Source organism: Bufo bufo, chromosome 8 (genome assembly GCF_905171765.1).
Source record: "Bufo bufo chromosome 8, aBufBuf1.1, whole genome shotgun sequence".
Taxonomy (NCBI): domain Eukaryota; kingdom Metazoa; phylum Chordata; class Amphibia; order Anura; family Bufonidae; genus Bufo; species Bufo bufo.
In genome coordinates, this window is record NC_053396.1 from 8,434,740 (window position 1) to 8,449,274 (window position 14,535).

Here is a 14,535-nt window from a genome sequence, read left to right on the forward strand (position 1 = left end):
CCTCGGTGTGTATATAAGGTGTGTGATAGGCTGTCTGCACACATATCCCTCGGTGTGTATATAAGGTGTGTGATAGGCTGTCTGCACACATATCTCTTGGTGGGTATATAAGGTTTGTAATAGGCTGTGTGCACACATATCCCTCGGTGGGTATATAAGGTGTGTGATAGGCTGTCTGCACACATATCCCTCGGTGGGTATATATGGGGTGTGATAGGCTGTCTGCACACATATCCCTCGCTGCCGTCATGGTTAAAAGGGACGATTTATCAGATTGGGGATGATTATTAGATTTCGGGCCCCAGGTGACGGTATTTCTGAGATTGCGCAGTTTGTAAACAGTTTTCATGCTGCTATGGTGAAATTGTATCATGGGCGGACAAATAGCGCCATTGTGAATAAGCAATGTTCAAACTGCGGAGCACCACATGCCTTTGATGTGAGAGGTGAATGTCAGCTACAAAGCTGTGCGAGGGCAGACCGACATACTACAGTGGAGCAGTTCACCCCAGAATGATCCAGGGGGCTCCCAGACTTGTGTCTTAAACAACAGGTCAGTGAACACTACTGTGTATGGGGCTCCGAAGCTGATGGACGGTCCAGGGGTGTAGCTATAGGGGGTGCAGAGGTAGCAGTCGCTACCGGGCCCAGGAGCCTGAGGGGGCCCAAAGACCCTTGTGGTGCATAAGAAGACACCAGTATTATAGAAAGTGCATGTTACACCTCTAGCTCAAGGGGGTGCCTCGGGCAGCACGAAGGCCTTGTGCTTCCTGCCCCCGGCCACAAAGCACTGAGGGAGGGGGGGCCCCAAGCTGAACTCTGGCACCAGGGCCCATGATCCATTAGCTACGCCCCTGGGACGGTCACTGCCAGGGCTGGCCTTAGATGTTCAGGCGCCCTGTGCGAGCTAATCTTGTGACCCCCCCCCCCGTTCACCCAAACATACACAAAGAGGAAAACAATCTTTGTAACAGTTTTTTTTTATTACAGATAATTTAAGTGCAAGTGCAAACAAGTACAATCATACCCAGTGTCACCCATAGCCAGTCTCCTGCCCCCCTTAATCATACCCTGTCACCTTTGCCCAGTCTCCTGCCCCCCTTAATCATATCCAGTGTCACCCTTACCCAGTCCCCTGCCCCCTCAATTAGACCCTTCCCCCCTTAAATTAAGGGTGACAGACACTGGGTATGATTAAGGGGGCAGGGGACTGGATAAGGGTGACACTGGGTATGATTAAGGGGGCAGGGGACTGGATAAGGGTGACACTGGGTATGATTAAGGGGCAGGGGACTGGATAAGGGTGACACTGGGTATGATTAAGGGGCAGGGGACTGGCTCTGGGTGACACTGGGTATAATTAAGGGGGGCAGGGGACTGGGCAAAGGTGACAGGGTATGATTATGGGCCTTATAATGTGCCAGTAAAAAGGGACCCCCATAATGCCCCCCAATAATGTGCCAGAAAGTGTCCCTTTAGATGCCCCCCCATCATGTGCCAGTATCAAGTGCCTCTATCCCCCCCCCCCACATGTCCCAGTATCATAGTGTCATCTCGCCCCCCCCCCCCAAAGTGTCAGTATCATAGTGCCATCTCCCCCCAATGTGCCAGTATCAAGTGCCTCTCTCCTTCCCACCCCCTATGGGCCAGTATCATAGTGCCAAACCCCCCCATGTGCCAGTATCAACTGCCTCTCTCCTCCCCCATGTCCCAGTATCATAGTGCCATCTCCCCCCCCCCAAAAGTGCCAGTATCAAGTGCCTCTCCCCCCCATGTCCCAGTATCATAGTGGCCCCCCCCATGTGCCAGTATCAAGTGCCTCTCTCCTAGCCACCCACCACCCATGTGCCAGTATCAAGTGCCTCTCTCCTCTCCCCCATGTGCCCGTATCATAGTGCCATCTCCCCCCCAATGTGCCAGTATCAGATTTATAGTGCCATCTCCCCCCCCCAATGTGCCAGTATTAAGTGCCTCTCTCCTCCCCCCCATATGTGCCAGTATCATAGTGCCATCTCCCCCCCTCATATGTGCCAGTATCATAGTGCCATCTCCCCCCCTCCCAATGTGCTAGTATCAAGTGCCTCTCTCCTTCCCCCCATGTGCCAGTATCATAGTGCCAACCCCCCCCATGTGCCAGTATCAGGGGCCAACCTCCCTCCCCCCCCATGTGCCAGTATCAAGTGCCTCCCGTTCCCCCCATGTGGCAGTAACAGTCCGGTATTTAAAAAAAAAAAAAACACTTATACTTACCTCCATGTCAGCGATGCGATGCAGCCTCTTCCTGTGTCCCGCCCTGTATGTCCATATATGGAGTCAGTGCTTGTGTATTCTAATTTAGCCTGTATTTCAGAAAAGTTTCTGCTGGGACTCGAACCCACGACCTTCTGTATCAGAGGCAAAGCACTTACCCACACAGCTATAAGAGCTGCACAGCCACTGACTGAAAAAATATGAGACTTCTACTGTAGACTCGTTTATAGCTTTGATAGCTAGTGTACATACCCCAGCGCACTCAGCTCTGCTATATCTCTATATATGATAGCTGCCCCAGCACACCCAGCTCTGCTACATCTATACACATGACAGCTGCCCCAACACACCCAGCACTGCTATATCTCTATATGACAGCTGCCCCAACACACTCGGCTCTGCTATATCTCTATATATGATAGCTTCCCCAGCACACCCAGCTCTGCTACATCTAATACACATGACAGCTGCCCCAGCACACCCAGCTCTACTATATCTATATATGATAGCTGCCCCAGCACACCCAGCTCTGCTACATCTAATACACATGACAGCTGCCCCTGCACACTCAGCTCTGCTATATCTCTATATATCTATCTACTGTATAGTAATACTTAGAGATATATAGATTTAGCAGAGCTGAGTGTGCAGGAGCAGCTGTCATGTGTATAGATGTAGCAGAACTGGGTGTGCTGGGGCAGCTGTCATATATAGAGATATAGTAGAGCTGAGTGTGCTGGGGCAGCTGCCATGTGTATTAGATGTAGCAGGGCTAGGTGTGCTGGGGCAGCTATCATATATAGAGATATAGCATAGCTGAGTGTGCTGGGGCAGGTGTCATATAGAGATATAGAAGTGCTGGGTGTGTTGGGGCAGCTGTCATGTGTATAGATGTACACTGGCTATAACAGAGTCTACAGTAGAAGTCTCATATTTTTTCAGTCGGGGGCTATTTAGTTCTTATAGCTGTGTGGGTAAGTGCTTTGCCTCTGATACAGAAGGTTGTGGGTTTGAATCCCAGCAGACACAGATGACTATGCCTGGGATTTGTTGGATTCGAATCTCGAATGAGAAGTGTGCAAGTTGTGACACAGGCAGGGTGTCTATAAAGTAGTAAGGGTGCTACTGGGAGGTGAGAGAAGGCTGCTGCCGTCCTGCATGTCATTACAGTGTGGTGTGGTGTTTGTGGCAGTCGCTACACTGGCTAAGGAGCCAGGCCGCTGGGCGCCCCTGTTGCCATGGCGCCCTGTGCGGCTGCACAGCTCGCACACCCCAAAGGCTGGCCCTGGTCACTGCACATCTGCTAACCAAGTGGCATCAGCAGAAAAGTTTTCAGTTTTCATGGCAGTATCGGAATTGGACTCCACTGACTGGTAAAGGGTTGTTTTGTCAGATGAGTCACGTTTTCTGCTTCATGGAACGGATGGACATTGGTGTGTCAGGAGAAAAAACTTAGAGAACAAACCCCCTGCAGCCATTGCTGGAAGAACACAAGCTGGTGGGGGCAGCGTTATGGTTTGGGGTATTTTCTGGACCCATGTGGAAGGCACTCTCAGCTGATTTGGGTATGAATCCATCCTTGCAGATCATGTACACCCATACATGCTGATTGTCTTCTCTGGGGCGGATAGGATCTTCCAGCAAGACAATGCAACATGTTATATGGCTAGAAATGTCCAACGTTGGTTGGAAGAGTATGACCAAGACGTCCAAGCACTACCCTGGCCCCCTAATTCCCCAGATTTGAACCCAATTGATCATCTATGATACCCATGTAGTGTCTGAATTGGCTCATTTTTGGAGGTTTCGGTTCCTCACCAGCACAGGTAGTGATAAGTTAGCTGGGGTTCGGTAAACAAGTTGCATACACACCGCTTCTATTCCTGTCCTATTGTCTGAATTTCTCTATTACCTCTGTGCCGAGGTCAGCTGCTCCAGGAAGCACAATGCCCGTCCCTCAAGAGCTGGCAATGCTGAATAGGCATGAGCCAGTAGTGGTATTTAAGGCTGCAGCTCAGTTAATTAAAACTGGTCAACCAATAATTAAAACCAGCTTAGGCGCAATGTTCTGCACGCAGCGTTCAAAGCTCCACATGTAGGACTGTGTCTCGAGAGGGAAAGACAATCTCTATTATGTGAGAAATCCCAGTAGAAGCTGCTAAAAGCCAGGATTTATTTCTTATGTGAGATTCGACAGAAGAAAGATTGGACCGACGGAGGCAACACTGACTCACAGCTGTAGCATATTGTGTACAGCCTTAGGCACCAGTGTTCAAGGAGGCTAGAAAGGGGTTCGGAGGCCAGCAACCTCATTACAGGAGGGCAGGATGGGGTCGCATTGCCAAGAAAGGTTGGAGAAGTGGGCTTTATTAGTGACATAATTACTGTGTAGAAATGTAGCAGAGGTTAATACAATGGATATAATTTGTAATATTTTAATTAGAATTTTTAATGACATTATTTTTAATTTGTTTAGTCTGTTTTTTATGTTTTATACTTTAAATATATTTAATAATTAAAAACTTAATATACAGTTGCAAGAAAAAGTATGTAAACCCTTTTTGGATTGATATTGATTTCTGCACAAATTAATCATAAAATGTGATCTGATCTTCATCTAAGTCACAACAATAGACAATCACAGTCTGCTTAAACTAATAACACACAAAGAGTTAAATGTTACCATGGTTTGATTGAACGCACCATGTAAAGATTCACAGTGCAGGTGGAAAAAGTGTGTGAACCCCTAGACTAATGACGTCTCCAAGAACTAATTGGAGTGAGGTGTCAGCCAACTGGAGTCCAATCAATTAGATGAGATTGGAGGTGTTGGTTACAGCTGCCCTGCCCTATAAAAAACACACACCAGTTCTGGGTTTGCTTTTCACAAGAAGCATTGCCTGATGTGAATGATGCCTCGCACAAAAGTGCAACGATTAAGACTTGCATATTGCTGGAAAGGGTTAAAAAAATATCTCCAAAAGCCTTGCTGTTCTTAAGTCCATGGTAAGACAAATGGTCTATAAATGGAGAACGTTCAGCACTGCTGCTACTCTCCCTAGGAGTGGCCGTCCTGTAAAGATGACTGCAAGAGCACAGCGCAGACTGCTCAATGAGGTGAAGAAGAATCCTAGAGTGTCAGCTAAAGACTTACAAAAGTCTCTGGCATATGCTAACATCCCTGTTAGTGAATCTACGATACATAAAACACTAAACAAGAATGGATTTCATGGGAGGATACCACAGAGGAAGCCACTGCTGTCCAAAAAAACATTGCTGCACGTTTACAGTTTGCACAAGAGCACCTGGATGTTCCACAGCAGTACTGGCAAAATATTCTGTGGACAGATGAAACCAAAGTGGAGTTGTTTGGAGGAAACACACAACACTATGTGTGGAGAAAAAGAGGCACAGCACACCAACATGAAAACCTCATCCCAACTGTGAAGTATGGTGGTGGGGGCATCATGGTTTGGGGCAGCTTTGCTGCGTCAGGGCCTGGACGGATTGCTATCATCGAAGGAAAAATGAATTCCCAAGTTTATCAAGACATTTTGCAGGAGAAGTTAAGGCCATCTGTCCACCAGCTGAAGCTCAACAGAAGATGGGTGTTGCAACAGGACAACGACCCAAAGCATAGAAGTAAATCAACAACAGAATGGCTTAAACAGAAGAAAATCCGCCTTCTGGAGGGGCCCAGTCAGAGTCCTGACCTCAACCCGATGGAGATGTTGGGACATGACCTCAAGAAAGCGATTCACACCAGACATCCCAAGAATATTGCTGAACTGAAACAGTTCTGTAAAGAGGAATGGTGAAGAATTACTCCTGACCGTTGTGCACCTCTGATCTGCAACTACAGGAAACGCTTGGTTGAAGTTATTGCTGCCAAAGGAGGTTCAACCAGTTATTAAATCCAAGGGTTCACATACTTTTTCCACCTGCACTGTGAATGTTTACATGGTGTGTTCAATACAAACATGGTAACATTTAATTCTTTGTGTGTTATTAGTTTAAGCAGACTGTGATTGTCTATTGTTGTGACTTAGATGAAGATCAGATCACATTTTATGACCAATTTGTGCAGAAATCCATATCATTCCAAAGGGTTCACATACTTTTACTTGCAACTGTAATAGGTAATAAAACTAAAAAAAAGTGTTGGTCTAATAAGTGTTTTATATGCAGGACTGTACATATAATAATGGGGCATTCACAATGTGTAGAACAAATAAACAGGTTGTAAGAGTTTTTACTGTTAGAGCGTTACCAGAACAATAAAAAAATTATATTTATCCTCTCACTGCAGCGAATGGCATTTATCATTTAGAGACAGTGAATACAAGGAACTTACTAATGTATTGCGATTCTCCATATTGCCTCCTTTGCTGTCAGGATTCATTTTTCTACGGCATTATACACTGCCCCCTTTAAGCTGACAGAGTAATGACACAGTAACATCTGGGGTAACAAGATACACTGACACTTATGGGAATGGAATCTACTGACACTTGAAGGAATGGGGCACACAGACACTTGGGGGGGAATGGGACGCACGGACACTTCGGGGACGGGATACCCTGACACTTATGGGAATGGGATCTACTGACAGTTGGAGGAATGGGAGACATTGAGATTAGGGGGAATGGGACGCACGGACACTTGGGGGGCTGGACATACTGACACTCATGAAAATTGGATCTACTGACACTTGGGGGAACGGGATGCACCGACTCTTTGGGGGAATGAGGTGCACAGACACTGGAGGGAAGGGACGCAAGTACACTTGGAAGACGTGGAAGAACACACACTTGGGTGGGACACACTAACACTTTGGGGGGAAGTGCACACAGACGCCAGGTGGATGGGACATATCAACCCTTTACTGTTGTATAATATCTTGCTCAGCACCAGGGGCGAATTGCCCATAGACCTTACAGGGAAATTTCCCTGTGGGCCGCTGCCCAGGGGGCTGCCTGGGCCCTCCTCACAGGCGGCCAGTGGAAATTTTTGGGGACGTATATTGTGCTGCTGGCAGTATGTATTTGGTGTGGTATAATGTGCCACAATATGGTATTGATGGCCCTGCCTTCCATCAGTTTGGACCCAACTACAAAATGGGGCCACTTTAAGTATTTTTTCCAGGGCAACTTTAAGTTCCCAGTCCGCTCCAGCTCAGCACAATACATTAAGGGGGAATTTATCATGAGGGTAATATCTGAAGTCAGTGTTGCTTGAGTCTGTGTCGTAGTACTTTGCACCAAATTTATCAAATATTACAAGGTGTTTGTTACATTTAGTTCATCTTTAAACCCAACACTTTTGTCTAGAAATGTCACTCTAGTTTTTCTACATCACCCTTGTACATAGCTAAACACAAAGTTTTACCACCCACTTTTTAAAACTGGAGTGTGTGTTGTAAAAATCCAAAAAGTTACAAAATGTTTGCGCAAGGCACCTATTTTGCAATTTTTATGAAGCCAAAATTCTGGAGCGCAGGGCGCGATGCATTCCTCCCTACCTCTTTACTGGCATCCTTAATACATGATATTTAGTTTCTTGCTGACTCCACCTGAAAATGACAGTAACTCATTCACGTTTAGCTCAAACAAGATCACTACAGATAATATCCTGCCTTTGTGTACATTTGGCCTCTGAGACTCCGCTTTTCCCCCTTTTCTTTGGAAGAACGCCTTTTTCCTGGCATGGCAGATCATCTGCGCGGATGCCAAGATAACTGAATACCACACAAGCTCAAATTTCCAGAAAAAGACATTAATATGAGAAGTCCTTCAAGTTCACAGCAATAATGCACTATTAAGAAAGTGCTGAACAATGAAACTTTATAAGACACCAAAACAGGATGCAAACGACTAGAAAAATCTTCTCTAAACTTACAGGGTCCAACATTTCCATAATGCTAGTCTCAAAAACAAGTATTTGTCGCTCACCCCCACTGCTTACAGCCATCGCTGCATACAAAGTGCTTTGTGGAACATAAAATTGCAAGTTTACATCCTGAGAGATCATGCAGCCTTTTGTGTTCTGTACAGAACGCGCAGGGCAGGAGCAAATTAACTTTTCTGAGACCTAATTACTTGTTTCAATCACTAAAGTGAGCATGTTGCTGAGATGGGAGCCTGCCGGGTAGGTGGATAATGAGATAAACAGATCAAAGTAATTAGTTTCAATAAATGTTTTTTTTTTTATATATATATACAGATGCTCCCTGTTGGAGTATCGAGCACCCCATGCAAAAGTATAAAGGGTTGCCAGGCTACGGGTAAATCAGAATAGAGCTTAGCAGCTGGTGCACTGTTGGAGAGATGTAATACTGGTGTCTAGATCTGCAGTGTCACCTTGCACTTTCTGGTCCCCATTGCTTTTTTTTTTTTTTTTTTTAAAGCAGTGCTGATCAAAATGGCAGTGTTACTCGCATTCATCGGCTAGATGCCAGTTTAGTTTACAATATTACTAATATAATGCTGCCCTACTATACAAGAATATAACTACTATAATCCTGCTCCTATTTGCAAGAATACAACAGCTATAATACCACCTCCTATGTACAAGAATATAATTACTATAATACTGCTCCTATGTACAAGAATATAACTACTATAATACTGCTCCTATGTACAAGAATATAACTGCTATAATACTGCTCCTATGTACAAGAATATAACTACTATAATACTGCCTCCTATGTACAAGAATATAACTACTATAATATGCTCCTATGTACAAGAATATAACTACTATAATACTGCTCCTATGTACAAGGATATAACTACTATAATACTGCTTCTATGTACAAGGATATAACTACTATAATACTGCTCCTATGTACAAGAATATAACGACTATAATACTGCCTCCTATGTACAAGAATATAACGACTATAATACTGCTCCTATGTACAAGAATATAACTGCTATAATACTGCTCCTATGTACAAGAATATAACTACTATAATACTGCTCCTATGTACAAGAATATAACTACTATAATACTGTCTCCTATGTACAGGAATATAACTACTATAATACTGCTCCTATGTACAAGAATATAACTACTATAATGAAAAAATGTGGGGGATTGGGTCAGCACAACCTGTATGTGGTGCACATCACTATGGCGAAATACATATACAAACGGAAAATACAAATGTGATAGCACTCTACATCCAGCAATTTGCCTCCATGCTGGATGAGGCATTGGTGTACATTTTGGCCAAAGCGTAATAAGCCACTTACCACGTCAAGGTTGCCTCTATTTGAGTGGTCCCTAACACTAGTTCCTACCTGTCTATGGGCCATGACAGCCACACAAAATCCAGGGAATGCAGGTCAGCGTGCACGCCAAGCCCCACATTTTTTCTTTGTAGTATATATTGGAGGCGTGGCGATCTCCTTGGAGTCATTGCACACCTGACCAGTCAATCTGTCCTGGAGGCTGGTTTTAAAGTCAGTATAAAACGGAGTCTGCTTATATAGAACCTACTAGTAGCCATTTGGCTCCAGGAGAAGTATATGGTGGGCTCAGCGTGCATGTTGGTACTTGCATCCCTGGATCCGATGAAAGCTGTAATGGCACCGGACGGGGTTAAAAGCAGAGTGTGCTTGGCGTGCACGCTGACCTGCATTCCCTGGATTTTGTGTGGCTGTCATGGCCCATAAACAGGTAGGAACTAGTGTTAGGGACCACTCAAATAGAGGCGACCTTGACGTGGTAAGTGGCTTATTACGCTTTGGCCAAAATGTACACCAATGCCTCATCCAGCATGGAGGCAAATTGCTGGATGTAGAGTGCTATCACATTTGTATTTTCCGTTTGTATAACTACTATAATACTGCCTCCTATGTACAAGAATATAACTACTATAATACTGCTCCTATGTACAAGAATATAACTGCTATAATACTGCTCCTATGTACAAGAATATAACTACTATAATACTGCTCCTATGTACAATAATATAACTACTATAATACTGCTCCTATGTACAAGAATATAACTACTATAATACTGCCTCCTATGTACAAGAATATAACTACTATAATACTGCTTCTATGTACAAGAATATATCTACTATAATACTGCTTCCTATGTACAAGAATATAACTACTATAATACTGCTTCCTATGTACAAGAATATAACTACTATAATACTGCTTCCTATGTACAAGAATATAACTACTATAATACTGCTCCTATGTACAAGAATATAACTACTATAATACTGCTCCTATGTACAAGAATATAACTACTATAATACTGCCTCCTATGTACAAGAATATAACTACTATAATACTGCCCCCTATGTACAAGAATATAACTACTATAATACTGCCTCCTATGTACAAGAATATAACTACTATAATACTGCCTCCTATGTACAAGAATATAACTACTATAATACTGCATCCTATGTACAAGAATATAACTACTATAATACTGCCTCCTATGTACAAGAATATAACTACTATAATACTGCCTCCTATGTACAAGAATATAACTACTATAATACTGCTCCTATGTACAAGAATATAACTACTATAATACTGCCCCCCATGTACAAGAATATAACTACTATAATACTGCCTCCTATGTACAAAAATGTAACTACTGTAATACTGCTTCTATGTACAATGTTAGATGTTTTGATACACGTGTTAATAATAGGGTGCCACATGTTACCTCATATATTAGTCGAATTATACATTTGTATGAAAATTGCCCAACGTAATATTCTTATACCTCCACTGGATGAAAACAGGATTTGATGTGGACGGTGAAGATTTAGCAGCATGTCCTGAGTGGTGGCTTTACAGCCCCTGAATTATTATATGGAAATAGCCAATATTAATAGGCATGGGACCTTTAACACATAATGAGGTGAAGCGCGGTCTTACCTGAGCCGTTCTGGCTGTCCGGATGAGTCTGTGACAAGTATTCTCCAAAGGCCCTCGCTGCTCTTAAAAGGAAAAAGAGAGAATACAGTATGTCATAATTCGTCTACATATAACATCACTGATACATGCAACATAAGTACAAACAGCAGTATATAAAGGGGGATTATGATAGGAATACATTGCAATACCAGGCATGGCCTCCGGACAATAGAAACACTGTTTAGTTCAACCACTGACACAGAGAATGAGACACAGAAACATCTAAACCTTTCAAGTGGGTTGCAGGAAGTTGAGGCATCAATTTAAAGGTTAATGTACACCTCTGGTGACATTTTGTTTTAAAAGGAACCTGTCACCTGGATTTTGGGTATAGAGCTGAGGACATGGGTTGCTAGATGGCCGCTAGCACATCCGCAATACCCAGTCCCCATAGCTCTGTGTGCTTTTATTGTGTAAAAAAACCTGATTTGATACATGCAAATTAACCTGAGATGAGTCCTGTCCCTGACTCATCTCAGGGACAGGACTCATCTCAGGGACAGGACTCATCTCAGGTTAATTTGCATATGTATCAAATCATTTTTTTGACACAATAAAAGCACACAGAGCTATGGGGACTGGGTATTGCGGATGTGCTAGCGGCCATCTAGCAACCCATGTCCTCAGCTCTTTACACAAAATCCTGGTGACAGGTTCCCTTTAATGACTATTTTACCATTTTGGGCTAAAAATCATTTTTTTAATTGGTCTTTATTAAAAATGTTAAGCCATTTCTGAGATACAAGAGTTAAAAAATCTGTTTGTTTGCAGCCTCTGAGTTTCTGTTTTCTTTGAATCCCATCATCTGATGGCTCATGTGTAGCTCTTATCTCTGATCTCCTGACCTCATAAACACTTATATAAGCCATATTCTTATCAGTTTAAGAAGAATTAAGCTGTAACGAGCGTCAGGAGATCAGAGCTGTCCGATGACGAGATTTAAAGAAAACAGAAACTGACAGCCTGCACACTGATTTTTAGGTAGGTCATCAATTGTTATATCCTTGTTATAAACCTTGAAGGGATTGTCTAGGATCAGAAAAACATGGCTGCTTTCTTCCAGAAACGGCATCACACCTGTCCATTGGGTGTGTCTGGTACTGCAGCTCAGCTGTATTGCAGTAACTGGGATTTAAGCTGCAATATTGTACCCAACCAGTGGACTGGTGTGGTGCTGTTTTTGGAAGAAAGCCACCATGTTTTTCTAAACCTGGACAACCCTCGAGTTTGTCTTCACCAGACCTACAGGTGTCTAGAATCATGTCCTGTTGTACAAAATGAGTCTGTAAAAGATGGACATTTGGAGATGTATGTGCAGGAGAAGCTCCAGGGCCGGACCTGGTAATACACATGTATAGGCGTGTGTATGTGGCAGGAGCCTGGGTGGGAAATAGCTGGGTGTCTGTGCTTATAATGATGTCACCTTTGTGATTGAATAATTACAAAGCAGCAGGGACACAACTGTAATTACTCGCACTTCTACCGCCTCACCATGGAGGTCTGAATAATGTAACACTGTCATATAAAATGTAGCTCCGGCATGGCTACAAAGCCCTGTGCTGTGTCAGAAATGTGCCACCGCGGGGCCCCTCAGGAATGTCACTTTTCCTCGCTGTTCTGCAGATACCAATGAATATCTAACCACAAAATATACCGTATATATTAAAGGGGTTGTCAGAGTTATTTTTTTGTTCTTTGTATGTTTCTAGCTAATCAAATGTAACAGCTTTACCATGCACTTATTGCATCTGTAGTTGCTCCTTTCTCAGATTTCACTGAGGGTCACATGACCTGTGATGTCAGCTTCTCTCCCTGCTCTGATAATGTTTTGTGCAGAAGCCTGAGAGAGCAGCTATGTGTCTGTACACCAGACCTAACTGTGCTGGCCATGCCGCTCTGCACTGGGAGCTGCTGCTGTCTTTCCCTAGTCTCCCTCCCACTGGATACTTCAGGAAAGATTAACCCGTTCAGGAGCACAGACTCAGCGCTGAAGGCTTACTGAGTAGCTGCAGGCAGTGAGGAGACAAATGCTGGGCACGCACAGAAGCTGACAAAAGAGTTCTGCAGAGCATTGCACAAGAACAGGTAGGGAGAAGAACCTGTGTGTATCAGCAGTGTCAGTGAAAAGCTGGGACATGTAGTCCTACACATACAACATGCTGCTGAGTCCCCTAGCAGTCAGACATGTCACTCAGGGTAGCACTGTTATTCACTCCCTTTGCAGAGCGGGGGGAAGGGGGAGGGGGGGGGGGCAGTGATTGTTCTTATTGCAAGTAAAAAAAAGGGCCAGAAGAGAACCAGGGAAATGAGGAAATCTAATTTTTTTTTCATTTCATTTATATATTGCTGCCCATCAGATTTACAGTGCTCTATATTTTATTTTTTTTCATAACTCGGACAACCCCTTTAACAGGGTGAAAACCAGCAGTACCCGACGGTATACAAGAGAAAGGAGGCCATCAACAAAGAAAATCTAATGAAATGATATCAATATAGGATGACGGCTTTATATCTCCATGCTCAGCTTCTGTCTTTTGCTACAATCTTGTCATAGGGAGTGGTATTATAGTAGTTATATTCTTTGTCAATTATCTTTTTATTGAAAAAGGTCAAGATCAAAAATATCAAGCTGACATTTCATACAGATAGGTATAAAGATATACAGTATACAACACTTCTGAGAATAAGCACATCCTCTTATTAGGTCTGCAATCCAAATGTGCGCATATCATAAAACCACATGTCAGACATATATATAGCCTAGTTATATCCTTTAGTATGTGATCAGATAATACCTGTATTACTCTTTGTGATACTTCACATTGCATGAGATTTTATAAAGTGCAAGTGCTACTTGTATGATGTCTACAAAGACCCCTGAAATTGAGGCGACCGACCTCCAGAACATATCTAAACAATAATAACGAGAACAAAACAAAACAAAACACATCTCTAGTTGTTCATGTATATAGGTCATTCTGTGGCGTTAAGTCAGGTATGCAGTATAGCAAGCTCTGTCTGGGTCAATAGACCTTTATTAGACTGTTGTTAGTGTTGACGCCCTAAATTGCAACCATGGACTCCACATCTTAGCATGCTTTTCATGAGTTCTAGATTCCCAACTGGCTAGCTCCTCTAGGCGTTGGATGAGATCAACCTTATGTATCCAATGAGAAATGGTAGGGGGATCAGTGCTGAGCCATCTCTGGGGGATTAGCAGCCTTGCTGCCTGAATTAGTTGGGTGGCAAGGCAACCTCTAGATGGGGAAAATACTTTTGTAGGTAGCCACAAAAGGACCAGGTCCGGTGTTAATGTTATATCAGTATGGAA

At 43.5% G+C, this 14,535-nt stretch overlaps 1 protein-coding gene across 1 annotated transcript in view; it reads right to left on the minus strand.

Moving 5' to 3' along the window:
• The window catches only part of NSMF (NMDA receptor synaptonuclear signaling and neuronal migration factor), a 52,980-nt gene that overhangs the window by 20,094 nt on the left and 18,351 nt on the right, over positions 1-14,535 (minus strand). The window contains 1 exon segment of the mRNA XM_040405844.1: positions 11,166-11,227. Coding sequence (XP_040261778.1) covers positions 11,166-11,227 — 62 coding nt within the window.